The 17,601-nt window shown below is 42.4% G+C and overlaps 1 protein-coding gene across 7 annotated transcripts in view; it reads left to right on the top strand.

Moving 5' to 3' along the window:
- The window catches only part of SLC19A1 (solute carrier family 19 member 1), a 34,519-nt gene that overhangs the window by 13,682 nt on the left and 3,236 nt on the right, over window positions 1-17,601 (top strand). For 5 of the 7 annotated variants that reach the window (XM_054971546.1, XM_054971545.1, XM_054971542.1 and 2 more), the window contains exons 3-4: window positions 5,069-5,382; window positions 16,036-16,786. In XM_054971546.1, coding sequence (XP_054827521.1) covers window positions 5,209-5,382; window positions 16,036-16,786 — 925 coding nt within the window. In that variant the 5' untranslated portion in view covers window positions 5,069-5,208. Of the gene's footprint in view, window positions 1-4,645; window positions 4,727-5,068; window positions 5,383-12,235; window positions 12,398-16,035; window positions 16,787-17,601 lie in introns of those variants that run through there. The other 2 variants (XM_054971543.1, XM_054971548.1) reach the window with 2 other exon arrangements.

Here is a 17,601-nt window from a genome sequence, read left to right on the forward strand (position 1 = left end):
TTGCCCACCCAACAAATAGACCGAAAGAAAACATGGAAACAATTCCCAGGGAGTAAAAGGCAGAAAGATCGAGTAAAAATTCCCTTCCCAAATCAGGGGATTCTAAAGAGGCAAGCACACAAGATTCATAATTGCTCACCAGCTCAAACCACCTTTGGGGAAGATTCCCTGTGTCTGTAGAGCTATACCTCAGGGTGCACGGTCCAAGTTATAGAAGTACAGGGTGATGCCCACGTGGCTCCACCAATTAATCTGTTACCGGGAATGGATCTCCTTGCAAGTATGGGGGAATTAGCAGCAAGGAAGATGGCTATGCGAGAGGGTAACAATGAGATCTTCACCAATTTTTACAGAGTCCCTTCCCCACGATAGCAGAAGCTGGTGCTTTTAAGTTCAAAGAGTAATATTTTATTAAAAGAGGAAAACTCATGCACCCACAGGAGTAAATAATAAAAAGGTTGCACACACACAGAGTCCTAGGAAACTAGGCAGAAGGTGGAATAGAATGAGGGAGGGAGAAGTATATTTATCAGTTCTGGAGAGTAAAGTAGTCTGCAGAGGAAGAGAACTTCAAACGTCCAGCATTCTCAGCCAGGAGAGAAAGAGAGGCTCAGGGAAGTATCCCCAAGGGTATGACGCTCAGATCTGGAGGTGCAGCGTGCGCACTTTGAATGGGGCAAGGGTCCCTATTCTTATAGGGGGAAACGTATCCTGAGGTTGGAGAGCCCTCCCGGCCGTTGAAACAAAGATCCCAATGGTCAGTTCTTGGGAGTAACAAAGGTTTGATTGCCTCTTGATTAGTGCTGCTGGGGTGGGGACAAAAGAGTAAGGTTTTGCTCTCCTGTTGAATTATAAAGGAATGTTTGCAAATTAATGTCCCGGAGCTGAGTTGATGAATTTAATTGGGGAATGTACCTTTTCCCAGGAATGAATTACAAAAACTTATGGGTGCTAATTGATTTCTCCTCAATCTTGGGCTGGGGATCTCATCACGGAAGGAGGAAAAGGAATGTGCTAAGTGGAATAACACAGTAAGACCTTTCTTGCTCTGGCTCCACCAGGAGCTGAGAGGAAAGTAAACTAATCACCTCTGGTCACTCTGCATTTACATTTGGCATTCCATTCATGCCTGGATTTCCCGGGTGGGACTCAGCAACTGCTAGCTGGAATTCCCATTTGCAAATCAAACAGCGTTTAATCCAGGGGCCTTGTGATTCTTATATCACAGGTAGCTTATTAAATAACTATTCAAAAACAGTCCAGTAGCACCTTTAAGACTAACCAACTTTATTGTAGCATAAGCTTTCGAGAATCACAGTTCTCTTCGTCAGATGCATGGAGGGCAAAAAGAAACTGGTCAGATATAGAGGAGGAGAGGGGAGGGCGGAGTAGATGCAAACAGCTCCTTCTGATATGGAGATGCAAACAGCTCCTTCTGATATGGAGATCAGTTTGCTTCTGTTGAGGAAATCAGTTACCTCTGATAATGAGATAACCATTCATAGTCCCTATTCAGTCCCAGCTTGACAGAGTCAGATTTACATAAGAATTCCAATTCAGCAGCTTCCCTTTGGATTTTGTTTTTGAAAGGTTTCTGTTGGACTACAGTGACCTTTAAGTCTTTGATGGAATGTCCTTCCATCAAAGACTTAAAGGTCACTGTAGTCCAATAGAAAACTTTCAAAAACAAAATCCAACGGGAAGCTGCTGAATTGGAATTCATATGTAAATTTGACTCTATCAAGCTGGGACTGAATAGGGACTGTGAATGGTTATCTCATTATCAGAGGTAACTGATTTCCTCAACAGAAGCAAACTGATCTCTATCAGAAGGAGCTGTTTGCATCTACTCCGCCCTCCCCTCTCCTCCTCTATATCTGACCAGTTTCTTTTTGTCCTCCATGGATCTGACGAAGAGAACTGTGATTCTCGAAAGCTTATGCTACAATAAAGTTGGTTAGTCTTAAAGGTGCTACTGGACTGTTTTTGATTTTGCTACTACAGACTAACACGGCTAACTCCTCTGGATAAATAACTATTAAACATGGTGGAGGCCGGACCAATTGCTTACAATTGGTACACAATACTGGGGTGGGTGGTGTCAAGATGCTGTAGCAGTAACTGTTACTGTTGATTATATGCTTTTAAAATTGTTTTGCTTTTTACTTAATCCTGAGGATGCATAGGTTTGTGGCTCCATTATGTTGGTATAATACCAGTGTACTGTCAAATATGTTGATCCTGTTACATATTTGGACAAATAATATGAAGGTCTGAACTTGACTTTTAAATCCCTGTTCCAAAATAATGGTGTGAGGTGTCTTTCATCTCTCCCCCCCCCCCCCGCCCCTGCTTCTGTGCACATTGCATATATTTTCTGAAGGCTCTTACTGGAAGTTGTGGGGTGGGGTGGTGTTTAGATTGTTGGACTAGGATCTGGGAGTGGTGGTGGAGAGTGCCCTCAAGTCATAGCTGACTTATGGTGACTCCTGGTGGGGTTTTCATGGCAAGAAGTGGTTTGCCGTTGCCTGCCTCTGCAACCCTGGTCTTCATTGGAGGTCTCCCATCCAATTACTAACCAAGGGTGACCCTGCTTAGCTTCTGAGATCTGATGAGATCAGGCTCACCTAGGCTATCCAGATCGGGGCTTGGCCTGGGAGAACCAGGTTCAAATCCCTACTCTGCCATGGAAGCTCACTGGGTGACAAGTCACTCACTCTCAGCCTAACCTACCTCACAGGGCTGTTGTGAAGATAAAATGGAAGCAAGGAGAATGATGTAAGCCACTTTGGGTCCCTGTTGTGGAGAAAAGTTGGGCTATACATGAATAAAAAGAAATAACTGCAGAGTTAACATTCTGAACTCTCATGGCCCTGCACTCCCATTGTCAACAATATTTCTGAAACCCATACAAGGATGCCTTTCTATCGTAGCTGAATACCTGCTGGAAGAAGGCCTGATTAAATTTGACACATTTTTGTGTCTCAGTACAGCAAAAACTCTTAGTAGAGTGTCACTGTTGTTGGGTAATCTTTTTCTTGTGCCAGTTTTAGTGCTGCTTTTGCTGGCTGCAGGAATCAATGATGCGGTAGTCTCAGAAATACCCTACAGTGGATCTTAATAAGAAAATCCGAGTTCCATTAAAAGGCATTTTCTGAATCAGCACAGGATTGAAAATAAAAGAGATGCTTTCCCAAATGTCCACTTCATAGAATTATAGTGGTTAATGTGTGGGAGTTAAATGGACATTTTGATACAGCTTCCAAATTAAGACTGACTTCTGAAAACTGTGCTTTAGCTAGATACAGTTGGCTTCATGTAAAATAACATGAAATTCAGCTAGGTAGGAACAAAGACTAATTTTTTCCTGTGAAAGCCACCAACTCTTAGCATACTCGTCCTAACTAGATGGGAGTGAGTCCACCCATATATGCCTTTGTTATTCTATAACTACACCCCAAACTGTCAGAGCGAAGAGCTAGATGTTCTGCTGAGCTCTGGACTTATTGAGGATTTTTCTCCGGCTCATTAGACAGTGAAGTTTTCTGCTTTGTTGACAGACCTGCCAGAAAGCGTATCTGATCAAATAACATAGTCGTGGATTAGCTCAACCTTGCAGGACATTATGGATTTATGACGCTGGGTCCAAGCAAGCAGAACAAACATTAAAAGTCACCTTCTGTGTGGCTCAAGTGTTTCAGCTCTTGTCAGACCTAGCTGCTGCCAAGTCTCTGAAGGTGAGGTTCAGAGAACAAATCAAGAGAAGGGTTGGCATGCTGAGGTCAAAGCCGAGGGTAAGGCATCTATGAAAGGGAATAGCAGAGAGGAAAGTTCCCTTGTTGCTTAGACTGAAGAGCAACCTGAGAAAGGGCCTTTGTGTTCACCGCACCAAAATTATGGAATTTCCTGTACTGGACAATCAGTAGTCAAGAAGCTTCTTTGCTGGTCATCCTTTAGTTTCTACTTTTGGCCCACATCCAAGGAGTCTTTGTGCCTAAAAGTGTATTTGTTAAGGTCTGTCAACACAAGAGGAACACTCAATTCAGCAGATATCTCTCATTTGCATACAAAGAGATCTGAATTTTTAAAACAGACCATTATATTTTTTTAAAAAGAAAAGAGGTGCAATGTTCAGTTACTGGTCGAGGAGACTTTCAGTCTATGTCATGGATCTTTGAACTTTCAGACATTTTGAACTGAATATGATTTAGGCGTTTTGAAGGAGCGCAAAGAACACAGCTCAACAAGTTGGTGGATCAGTCTCTGGATAGAAGTATGAAAGCTTCTCTTTTTGATTTCCTGATTTGAAGTACCATAATTTTCTTCCAGGATATTAATAATTTTTTCATGTGGCAATGATACGTTGTTTTTCTATAACTTCACAGGCAGGCAGTTTTATATAAAAAATAATCCCCGCCCTTAATTCACAGCAACTTGACAGTATCATGGAACACTTTTAACTTGGTTTCCCAATACACTTTATTGTGTTAACCTATGAAAATGCAGCATTGAACTTATATCAGATTTTCTGACTAAATGATCCTGTTTGATCCTACATGAAAATAGATTTTAACAGCTGGATGATTTCAATGTATTATGATGATTCTAATGCATTATAACATATTTTTCTTTCTTAACACAGCAGCTTTTTAAAAAAATCCCTGCTCTGTTGCGACTCTGCTTATGTGATTGCAAACTTGGGTGCTTGCAGAGGCTAAAAACACTTGTAAGTTCTTGGAACAAAGGAAAACATGAATATTGCAAACAAATAAATATTTCTGCTATTTCTTTGGAAACACAGCAGTCCAGCTGAATAAACTCTGCTGCTCTCTGTTTCTGAAGTTCTGTTCTGACAACCCTGGAATGTTTCATTAAAATCGTCACTGATGCCACATGCCAGCAAGCTGTGTCCACATTTAAAAGTGTGGTGGGGGAGTTATTTGTGGGGGGTGCTGGATTTGTAGCTAAAGAAAAGAAAACAAATTCCATGCAAGATGTTGGTGGGTATTAGTTTATAATCTTCCCGCCAGGAAACTTGATCTGATTCCAAATTCTACTTTTTCTGCAGACTCACCAACAAATCATACTTCTGGAGACCTTATTTGCTTCAAAGGGATAGAGAAGCTGAGCCAAAGGCAGCTTCAGCCGTGCAGACTTCACTGGGAAGAACCACTTTGACCTAAAAGTATTGAGGTGACCCAGCCAGTTATGTCTGAGACTGAAAACCCAGAAAATCAGTCCCCTGACCTCCTGCCAGATCCACGTTGGAAGCTCCTTGTCTTCTACCTTTGCTTCTATGGCTTCATGACCCAGATCAGACCTGGTGAGAGCTTCATCACTCCTTACCTGTTGGGAACAGAGAAGAATTTCACCAAAGAAGAGGTGAGTTCAGTGCACATGGGTATTCAAAGAAGTAATTTACATGTGAATCCAGCAGGAGCTTTTTTTCTGAGTATCTGCTAGTTTGGGGCAGGATGCTCGTAATTAGACATGGGCACGAACAGCATTACGAACGGAAAAAACCCACTAACAGCCCGTTCGTCTGTTCACAAACAAGCCGTTTATGAGGCTCCGTTCTAAATGAACAAGTGGTCGTTGCAAACCTCATTCGTTGCCTTCCTGAGCCGTTCTTCAAACCAGACAGTCTGGGGCCTTTCAATCAAGTCCCCTGGCAACGGCAGGAACTGAACTCTGTCTGAACTCCTTCTGGGTTTCCTTCTGGCTTTAACCCTTCAAAGTACTTCCAGCAGAGAGTCCCGTTTTTGCCACTGTGAAGAGAAAATGACAACAAAGGGGGAGACCCATGGATCATGCCTTTCCCAGGGTGCAATCTTTCTGAAACTTGGGGTGGGGGGGGGGTCTTTGGAGGACAGTGAGCACTATGTCCCCTACAAATTTGGTGGGTATTGGACATTGGGAAGGTCAGTTTGTAACCCCTCAAAGTAGCTGCCTTCTAACAGGCAGTTCCTGTGAACAGAAAATGACAGCAAAGGGTGGAGGACACATGGATCATGCCTTTCCCAGGGTGCAATCTCTCTGAAACTTGGGGGGTCTTCAGAGGACAGTGAGGACTATGTCCTCTGCAAATTTGGTGGGTATTGGACATTGGGAAGGTCAGTTTGTAGGGTGTTTAAAGGGTCCTGACCCTTGCACGTGGCAGGAAAGGGCCCTTTAAACTATCAGCTGGCAGGCGGCAGGGGGGAATTCCCCCTGCCACTTGCCAGCTGATAGTTGAAAGGGATCTTTAAGGGGCCACGGACAACGAACATGTTTGTGAACAGGGTCATGTTCGTTACTGTTCATTGTTCGTGGATGGCAATGAACAATGAACAGCTTGTTCGTTGTTGTTTTTTCCATTCGTGCCCATGTCTACTTGTAATTGCTGCTTTCTCTCATTTTTGTTGGGAAAATGGAGAGAAACTAAGATTACATGAAGTTGCACAGATGAGAAGAGGTGAGTCTGTGGTTCATTGGAATGTCCTTCCTTCCTTCCTTCTTTCCCTCTGGCAGGGGCTTGAGTAACTTGGGCAGGGAAGAGTGTGTGGCTGGAAGGTGTGAATTAACATCATGATCACTTGCTTCCATGCACCTGGATGAAGCCTGGCCTGGGAGGGAGAGAGGAAGGTTCCCTTGAGACCTTTTGATTTATTTCCCTGTGCTGCTACTCCCCACGCGCACATGGTTCTGTTTCTGGGAGCTCAAAAATGTCCATAAAGTGAACATTATTGCAACAGTTTGTAATAGATTTACCACGTTACACTGTGTTGCTTCTTGCGCTAAAGTAAACAAAGCCAAAAAAAAATGACTGCTGTGTTGCCTTGAGATGCCTGAACCTTTCAGATGTGATGCCTAATGCATACTCGTATGAACTTAACTTAGGGGGATCTTCAGGCTTGCATGTCCCACCCATGTTATCTGTATGCAAAGCAATCTAATTGACTATTTAGTTAATTGTTGTTTGTAGGGAGAAGACAGCAAACCATAATTTGTAATATGGATTAAATGTCAAACCGTTCTTTGCTGTGAAAGAAGAATTTCATTACTTCTTTCACAGGGGAGAGGGAGAGAGCTAAGAGTATACAAGCCTGAGGTCCCCCTGGACTTATCCATATAATAACAAACCACGTTCTGGCGTTGTATCTGAACTATGCCCCACAGCCTTCCAACTGCAGAAAAAGTAAATTGTTTGTTTAGCAATTCAGGATAGCCAAATACATGAGGAGAAGTTACATGTTCAGATCTCTGCTTTCACAAACAGGCTTATTCTGCCTTCTAGGAAGTTCCTTGACTCTTGGGCTGGCTAGTCAGAGTGTGGCTTCAGTCCATTTTCAGTGTGAGCAAAGATGTAGCAACACTTGGCACATAACCAGGAGTGAGGAATAAAAACAAACAGCTTTAAAAACAGCACAGAATGAATAGAATATAAACCACAAATAGAATGTCTTAGAGCGTATTTGAACAAAAAAGAATGACTAGTTAACTGGATAGCTTTAGGGCTGTAAATTTCATTTAATAAAACAGCCATTTAAACTTATCATTTTTATAGTTTAACTATTAACATGTACATGATCTATCTAGCTCATATTCATATCTTGCATATCAGCTCTGCTACCGTTTTTTCCCTAAGAAAACATAACATGTTAATGTGTTCCAGTTTGTCATGTGCATGGACAATTCACAGAAGGCCAGCATTGGAGAAAGCACTCTGCACGCATAGATGATCCTGAAATAGCCAGTTTTCCAGTGCTTAAATGAATCCTCAATTAAATGTTTAATGGTGTGGTGCTGGGTCTAATTTCTCATAAGCCTTGTAGGTGAAATCCATGAATGGCTTCCTACCAGCTTCAATTCCATTATCTGGAGAAGCTGTTAACCTTCTTCATCTGTCAATTAAATGTCAACTTTCAAAGTATACAAAGATTTCCGTTTCTTTTATTAAGCAATCTTATCTTAAGGTAATTTACTTCTGTTTGGAGAAGCTTTGTTGAAATGTAGGCTCCTTTGTATGATTAACAAGCCTTCTGCTTATCCATCGCTTCCAGTTAATGAGCCAAGAGCAATAGAATGCACAATACCTTAGAACCAGCTACAGTTACAGGGGGTTTACTGGAGTTCTTCATCAGGCCTGAAGTTAAAACCCAGCACAGAAAAGGGAGGGGATGTTTCTGAGTATGATGGAAAGCTTGTTGTCTGCCCCTTATAATATTTTAAGATGGAATGGAAGATTTGGCCATTAGGCCCAGGCTTGACAGGTGCAGAAAATTCCTCTAGTTTTACTAAAGACTAATGGGACAAAGATGCATTTGGTTGTAAGAATATTAAGCTGATGTTGCTTGTGAGCTTTTTTCCTAATAGATTGATATGGTTACCTGCATCCCCCCCCCCCCATTAAATGTGTCCTGAATGGACTGAGTCCAATTATATATGAAAAGCTCAGCTTCCTCCTGCCTCCTCAGTAAGAGGGTTCAGGAGGTAGCAAATATTTCTACTCTGAGAAATAGGCTCTGCCAGTTTCCTATGGCGACTGCTGGGGCTTAGACAGTGAGCCCTTTATTCTGCTTGATTACATTGATCCTAGTTCACTTCCAAGGAATTTCTGCAAAATTGTTAAGCGAGGCAGGGGGAATTGGAGGTAGGCTGCTCACTCACAGGAAAAAGAGCTGGTCATTAAAACTAATATATTGATAATAATTAAAGTGAGCAGTAAGTCTGGATGTTAACATTAATTACTGTAGTGTGCTCTGTCCCTCACTCCCAGTCTTTGATCCCCATTTTTTTAAAAAAATGAAAAGCCAATCACTGCTCACATGTCTACATTGAGAATAAACCCAATGAAATTATAAAAAGGTTTTTTAAATTTGAAATGGGGTTTTGTTGGCTAATCCTGCTGATCCTCAGATCAGCTTCTGTGTCGTTTCAGTTGGCTTCCAAGATTTTTTTTCTTTTTAAAAATGTATTGGTTATTTAACAGAAAGTCAAGGTATCCATTTTGCCTAGCAGTGAGACCACTGCTGATCTTGGCAAATTTGTTTTTCCCATTAATTTTAGTAGGAGAGTGTGAAGCATGTGCTTACATGTCAGAGATTGCAATCAGTGTAGACTTTTGCTGAAACTTGCCCTGACAGAAGATTAACTGACTCTAACTCTGTAACCATTTCCTGAAGCAAATAAAAGTACCCTAAAATATAATAGGTTCAATTCCAATAACTTTTTAAAACAAATATTTTAGTAAAAATGTCTTTCAATTTGCTTAATTAAAAGGGTGCACTGTATCCTATTGATGTCCCAGATTTTTCAGAATAAAGGATCTCCTTTTTTTTACTGTGTTAATTTATTAAGGGAAAATATTTTGCTTGTGGCCTGTTGGTTGATGAATACTTGTATTTACAAGCTGGAAAAATTTTAACAGACACCAAAAGGATGTTTCTGATGCTGCATTTTTTAAAGGAAGGGTTAATTTTTTTCAGGTTAGAGAAGCAGCCCTAAAGAAACACTGATTTTACCAATGCCTTGCTAAGCTAACTTTGACCTGCTGACCTGGTTTTCCTGTGGTTTATATGTAAACTTTCTATCTTTCTTCAGTAATAAGTAATTTCTATTTTTTCTTGGGATCTCTAAGGTCTTTTTGGGACATGGGCAGCTCTTGTTTGTACCCAAACTCAGCATATGTAGGTAGCAGAGAGTCATCCTAAATGCAGTTGCTTTCCAGTTCTGCCCTTTGGACGAGCCAAAGCTCCTATGTTAAAATATGCTGATTTCTGTATGAATTGTCCTTCTGTGTGCTGAGGGAGCAGTACAGAGTCCATATATAATTATGGAAGCTCTTAAAAATCATTCTAGTTTAGCCCCTATTTCTGTGTCATGTACAGCATTAAGATAGGCCAGAGAGGGGGTTTCCCCATATCTTACTGCATTTTATGATGATTGATGTGGAAGCAGGAAGTGCAGTATCATGCCTCCTTCTGCTGCTGATGTGGAACTTGGCAAATTCTGCTTAACCTATTAAGACCTTAGGACAAGGAGAATGACAGAGGAAATTAGTAGCATCTGTGACCTCCTTGATAGGCCAGAACATCTTGTGGACTGAATTCTAAGACTGAGTTTAAGACAGCTTGCAGGAAGATTGACAGTTGAGCTGAAGTTGGAAGTATGCTTCTAACAAGGATACCAGTGGACATCAGTCCTCTATGGCAAAAGAATGCACAGCATCCCTGTTACAAATTCCAGAGGGGTTAATCTGTTACAGCCAATACCAAAAAGGTAACTTCTACACAGCAACAAATCTTCAGGATTTCAGCACAGCAGCAGTAGGGTTTCCACATGTTGTGTTGCTCTACATTTCCCCAGCCCCATGAGGGCCAATCTCCCCACCACACTATCTGCAAGCTCTTTTGGTGTTCTTTAATTGGTAACTGACAATCATTATAACAATGTTATGACAGACCCCCCCCCCCCCCCGCCGGCCTTCATTCCCCCACTCTGATGCAGATTTTCCCGCTAAAATCCAAGATGGCCTGCTTTAAAGTTCTTTTCTGTCCCACCCTGCCCAGTTATAACTTTGGCTTTTTGCTAGTTCAGAAACTTAATGGTGAGAAAGCAGGAGCCCTTTTCTTCTTTGTGGAAATGGCACTGGAGACGGTGTAACATTCAAAAATAAACAACAACTTTATTGAACAGGTAGGGATGGAATAAGCACAGTCAGGGAATGAAAGAGCTGAGGTAAAATCCGTTGGTAGAACAGAATATTCTTTAAATCACAGGCAAAATCAGTTTCAAGCTTAATTTCTATGTTCTTCTTCCTTCATAGTGAGAGGCATTTTGTTTATAATTTAGGTTGCAGCAACAATATTTCTCAAGAGTTCCCTTTTATAACTCAGGTTTCCAGGCGTTAATTCAAAACTGTTTTACCTTTACAGCAGACCAAGAGTCCTCCTTAGAGCCAAGCCTCCCTTAGACAGTGGGCAGAAATTAATCTTCTTTTTGTAAGTCACATGACTTGAATGGGAGTCTCTACTTACTACCCAATCACTCTTTACCAGTAACACACCCCAAATTCTATTGTGACTATGTAAACAAGTTTCAGCTTGTGCTGGCTTTTATACTTGGAATTCTTATCAAGAATTCTCCCTCAAAACACTGGTGTTACAGTTAGGGCAAATGATTTCTTTTTCCACTCTCCAGAGGAAAACCTTCCCTGTCAGATGCTTACACACCCTCTGCACAAAACTCTGTCAGCAACCCTCTCATCCTGAAGGTGGGTTGTGACTAGCCAGTCATAGAGAAGGGAGAAGCCTGCCAGTCAAGCTCCCACTCCAGGCCACTGCCAACTCCTTCCCCTCCAACTCTCCAATTGCTGCACCTAGGAAACCCTCCATTACAGTTCTTTCCATCACAACTGTCAATTACTTTTTTAAAAAAAAGCCCCCGTGGATGGCTGCTATGGAGTCCTGGGGCAGGAAAAAGGTGTCAGTGTGGGCAGCACTCAGAAAGATCTGTTCTTTATTATCCACATGGCAGCTACCCAGCTTTGCAACCATCTTTCCGAAAAGCAAGTTTGGGAGAGATTGCAGAAAACCTGGAGAATTGAAGATGCCCAAGAGTACAGTTATACTGCGGGGGGACTGCTTCTTGTTAGCATCCAGGCTGGACCAAATACCCCATGTGGAAACAACCAAGGAGTAGCTTATGCTAAAAGAAATGTTAGTCTTTAAAGTGCCACAGGCTCTTTTTGTGTTAGGACATCTTGACACACAGGGTCAAGCTCTTTCCATTGTGCACTGGCTTCTCTATACATTCATATTCATTTTTTAAATTGAAACTAATGCAAATTACTCAGATGAATTTCATATGCATCCTTTACATAGTTTGTAGATGATAGGGGGAGGTCATGGAACCATTGACTCTTTTAAGCTATCCCAGCTAATAGTAGCACTTTAAAAACCAACAAGAAATTGAGTCTTTAAGGTGCTACTGGACCTGAATCTGTGTTCTACTACAGATAAACATGGCTACCCACCTGAAACTATCTGGCTATTAATAGTAATTCATATGCATAGTACATGCCATAATTATCTTCATTCTCCCCCTCCCCCTCCCCCCCCCCACTTTGTAAGTTTCTTGTGGAAATTTTTGCTTCTTTATCCTTTCTGATGGTCTGCTGAGTCTCTTCCCTTTTGTTTACATTTATTTCCTCATGCTCTTCTTCTCGCCTTATTTATTTGTGTCTCCTGTTCAGATCCTTTATGAAACACAGCATTGCACCAGATGTAGTCTTGTCTGTCTCTATAATTCTATGATGGGAAGAGGCAACGCTAGTGAAATTCTACCTTTTATGGTACCCTTAATACTGAAGCTCTTTTGAAGCTAGAGGAGGTAACCTTATGACATTGGACAGAAGGTAACAGTTGCTTTTGTAGTTCAGGCTATGTGCTTTAAGAAAGAAGAACTGCATGTCAGGGTTTTATCTCTGTTAGAATGGGGTAGAGGACCTTGGAGGACAGGAATGCAAGGAGAGCAGCAGAACCGTCAGAGAACTGGAGAAAGTCTTTAAGATCACAGGCCTCCAGCTTCTCTCTCTGCCACCAAGAGGTGACCTGGAAGCCCCATTCCATCTGGCCTTGATAAGGAACTATACAGTTTCAACCACTACTGCTTGGCAGCACACTTAAGGGCACTCACTGCATCCCTCTACATAAGGACAGGAACATCAGGGACCTGGCAAGATACTTTATCATGCCCCCACCCTTCAGCATTTCTCTTAGTTGCCCATCAGCAGGTGATGAGCCAGGTGCCACCCCTCTCATTTGTCCAGCCATTTCTTGCATTTTCATATATATGACGTGAGATTCTTTTGCTGTAAGCCATGTTGGTTGAGAGCAGGATAAAATCTTTGAAATAAATCCCAAGTGGAAGATATAATCTTGGGCTTACAGTGCTGGAAAGGTATGTTCCCTTGCATTAAGTTACTCTACAATAATTCATATAGCAATTGCAGTCTGTGACCCCCCGGAGCACTGATGGTCTGACATTTGTAATATCCTCCTTTTCCATTAATCTGTCTCAGTCCTACATTTTCTGGGGGCAGGGACTTCTCTCTTTCCTGTGATGTATGCTGATAGTGCTGTGTGTGTGTAATAAATGAGTATGAGTCTCAGATAAAGAGTAAATAGCAAAATAGCCTTGGTTGGCCAAGCATTAATTTAAAATAGTTTTGTTTGTTTTACTTTCTCATCATCTTCTGGACCATATTGCTACTTGAGATTATTGTGTATGTACATGAATACATTTTAGATTGTGAACTTCTCCAGACAGGGATCTGCCCTGTATTCTGTGAAGCGTGATACTCATTAGTGTGCTAGTAACAACTGCATTATTTTGGTTTGAATGGCATTTTTTTTAAAAAAAAATGGAGAGCACCACTATACCACTTCGGAGTAGTGGCTAGTGTACCAGGCGAAGACCAGAGCGACCTAGGTAGATCATGAGAGGGAGGGCAGGAAGTGTTACATCAGCACTTAGTACTTGCAGCCCCTTCTTACACACCCAGGGTAATGTCAAATCACCACTTTGGGGTCAAGAAGCAATTTTCCCCAGGCCAGTTTGTCTAGGGATCCTGATGGTGTTTTGCCATCTTCTGAGCATGGAGCAGGGCAGGGTTCACTGGGGTGGGGGGAGGGAGGTTATTGTGAATGTCCTGTACTGTGCAGGGGGTTGGACTAGATGACCCTGGAGACCCCATCCAACTCTATGATTCTGTGATCCTGATCTACAGCCACAAAGCTTGCTGGGCAAGATGCTCTTTCTTAGTTTGACCTACTCCACAGCCTGTTGGGAGGATAATATAAAAGAGAGGAGAAGAACATATGCCACACTAATCTCTTTGGAGGCAAGGTGGGATAAAAATGTGGGAAGGAGGGCTGAGCCATATAACCTAAGCACTTTGGGGGTTTCTGTCAGTGTAAGTGAATTCAACAGAACACAGAGTGGTAAACTGACCTACTGCAGTCCAAGCTCTGCTCATGACCTGAGTTCGATCCTGGCAGAAGCCAGATTCAGGTAGCTGGCTTACGGTTGACTCAGCCTTCCATTCTTCCAAGGTTTCCTGGGGGTAAAGTGTAGACGGCTGGGGAAGGCAATGGCAAACCACCCCATAATAGAAGTCTGCCAAGAAAATGTCATGATGTGACGTCCCCCCATGGGTCAGTAATGACTCAGTGCTTGCACAGGGGACTATCTTTACCTACCTTTAAGTGAATTCAATATCCCACTGATTTAACATAAGGATAAAAGTTTAGGGCTGCATTAATGTGACCTTTGTCATGGGAGATGCTTGTTGACTACAGCAGAACAATCTAGACCAGGACTGGCAGTTCCCTGTTGCTTTGTTTCCAGGGCAAAAGAACAGCAAGTTCCTGTCAAAGGAATCTGGCAAAGGCTTAGCTGACCTGCTTGACAATTAGAGTGTGTGTGTGCTGCCGGGTTAGCAGCTACAACCAGCATGTGGCTGTTCTAGTTCTAGACATCAGAGAGGCTTTAGCGCATTTTGTACAATTCAGCAGATTCCAGTGCAACTACAATTTTTTCTCCAAACATTATAGTTGACTTCAAGGATAACTTTGAACTTTGGAACAGAACATTAACAGTGCAGTCCACATATGACTCCTCCCTCTTTTCCTTTATCAGTCTATAAGGCCACCTGTGAGGGACGGGGGACTTGAGGAGTCCATCTCATTACACTGAGATATGCTTGCACTATAAGTTGAAATGCTTATAGCCCCAGTGAAATGTGATGCTTGGAAATCTATGATCAGTATTCTAGCGAACTTGTGGTCACAGGTCTCCTGACAGCTTGTGGTGTTTGGCCTTAAGAGAGCTCATTTTCATGAGCTCTGAGCATGCAGCTTATTGGGTAGAGATCTCTAAAAACATCCCTCTGTGTGTGTGTGTGTGTGTGTGTGTGTGTGTGTGTGTGAATACACACACTATGTATGTATGTATATATTATATATATAGAGAGAGAGAGTTATATAGAGAATTATATATATATCAGAGCAGAACAATCAGATTCAAAAGATGAATGGAACTCTGATGTAGAGGGAGAAACCTGGAGAAGTTTAACCATCCAACCACCAATGGAAAAAACAGACAGTAGGAGTTTGGAGGAAGAAGAGATGGAAGGTATGTTGAGCTAGGCAGGGAGTCTTATAGGATTTTGTTACAGGCAAGATTTAGGTGCTGTTCCCAAAAGAAAAGTGAAAAGTGCCAAACTACCTACTTACTGTTGTTATGTCACAAGCTGCTGAAGAAATAAACTTTGTTAACTCTTAAGTATATTGAGCCTCCCAGCTCCAGCCTTGTGTCATCTTGTTGGCTGAGGTGGGAAGGAATTTATCACACTTTCCTCTGCATAAACTTGTTCGTTTTGTGCTATAAGAGGACCCAGGGGAAAGAGGACTGGATTTATATGTACAGGATAGCAGAATTTTTTTAATTTATTATTTTACTTCGTTTATATCCTGCCTTTCTTCTCAGCGGGGACCTAAAGTGGCTTACATCATTCTCTTCTCCATTTTATCCTTACAACAACCCTGAGAGGTAGTCTAGATTGAGAGAGTAACAGGCACGAGGTTACCTAGTAAGCTTCTGTGGCAGAGTGGGTATTCGAACCTGGGTCTCTCATATCCTAGTCTGACACTCTACCCACTACATTCTGTGAGTGTGTCAAAATAATCATACTTAGTAAAACAAATCCACTTTACCTCACACACTTAAAGCGGTCCATAAACCTGGTATTAAATAAATACAGGGATAAATGTGGGTGGTGAATTGGTACACAACTTCCAGCCTGACGTACTTGATAGTGGTTTTAAAAAGGTATAAAATACCATAACAAGAAAAGGACCTGGATCAAGGTTTGTGATACTAGGATTCTGTGCTCCTTCTCCAGTTCTGACTGGCAGCATTTTGGTTCTTGCAAGAAAGTCCTGGTGGCTCATTGTCAGAAGGCATTACAGCTTGTTGGGTTTTATCTTGCAGGTAACCAATGAGATTACACCTGTGCTGTCCTACTCGTACATGGCTGTGCTGGTGCCCATCTTCCTGCTGACAGACTACCTGAGGTACAAGCCAGTGCTAGTGCTGCAGAGCCTGAGCCACATCTCCATCTGGCTACTGCTGATCTTTGGCACCAGCATCCTCGCCATGCAGTTCATGGAGTTCTTCTACGGCATCACTATGGCTGCACGTGTTGCGTACTCTTCCTACATCTTCTCCCTGGTCACCCCTTCACATTATCAGCGTATGGCCAGCTATTCTCGCTTCTCTGTGCTCATGGGCGTCTTCACCAGCTCTGTGTTGGGGCAGCTCTGTGTCACATTTGGAGGCACCACTTTCATGACCCTGAATTATCTCTCTCTTGGGTTTATGTGCTTTGGATTGATCCTGACTCTCTTCCTGGAACGTCCCAAACGCAGCCTCTTCTTCAACAGGAGAGAACCTGTGTGCAACGGCACCACACCCAGTGAGCTGGACAAAATGAATGCTGGGAAGCCACCATGGTACAAAGCACCTAGCTGGCAGAAACTAGTCTTCATTCGGATGCTGAAGGAGCTGGGAACCATTGTACGATTGCCTCAGCTGAGACTTTGGTCCCTCTGGTGGATATTTAACTCTGCTGGCTACTACCTGATACTGTATTATGTCCAGATTTTATGGAATGAAATTTATCCCACCAGGGATAACAGGAAGGTCTACAATGGAGGTGTAGAAGCTGCTTCTACACTCCTCGGTATGTGTATCTTCTGTCTCCTCAATCTTTGCACTGGGCGTACTTTTTCTACTTTGTTATGCCCCCAGGACTAGTTGAGACGGAGCTGTAGCAAGCTGGCCTCATTCACTGTCCGAGGCATGTTCACACAAAGGGAAGTTCCATTGAAGTCCATGGGTGCTAGTTGGCTCAGATATTCCTGTTGGGTTGGATCCCACAGAAGATTGCTATGTGTGCAAGATTCCTTGCACAAGTAGAATGGCTAAAACTACACCTTTCTGTCAGCTTAAGTGAAAATGGCTGTGTCTTTGGATGGCCTAGATCACATATCAAAAACCATAGCTGCAGCTGTTTGGGAGCAATCCCTGTTGCTGAGGCAGTTGAAAAATATGCTGCCATGATTGTGGAAGTGATTAGATAGCATTGGCCATGCACTGGAATGTCTGTCTCAACTTGGCCTAAGTGGTGGGAGTCCTTGCAATAGTGAGCAGTTTTTAATCATGGTTTGTGTGTGAAAACAGGTGGGCTGTTTCACCATATCTGATTCTTGCAATGCACACAGTGCCTTCCTTAGGTAAGTTGCAAGGATGATACAGGAGACTATAAACTGTAGGTGGAGGGCGGAGGGAAAAGGCAAAACTCAGTGATTGTGTGATTGCTTTGATTTTGTGCATACAAAAGGTTTAATCCTTGGCATCTCTACATAAAAGGTTATCAGATAGCAAGGCTGAAAATTATCTCTGTTTGAGAGCCTGGATAATAGTGGCATATCATAGTAGGCAGTACTTGGCTAGAATGCCTAATGGTCTAAGGCAGCTTTATAAATGTAGTCGTAT

The sequence above is a fragment of the Eublepharis macularius genome, chromosome 2, assembly GCF_028583425.1.
Source record: "Eublepharis macularius isolate TG4126 chromosome 2, MPM_Emac_v1.0, whole genome shotgun sequence".
Lineage (NCBI taxonomy): Eukaryota > Metazoa > Chordata > Lepidosauria > Squamata > Eublepharidae > Eublepharis > Eublepharis macularius.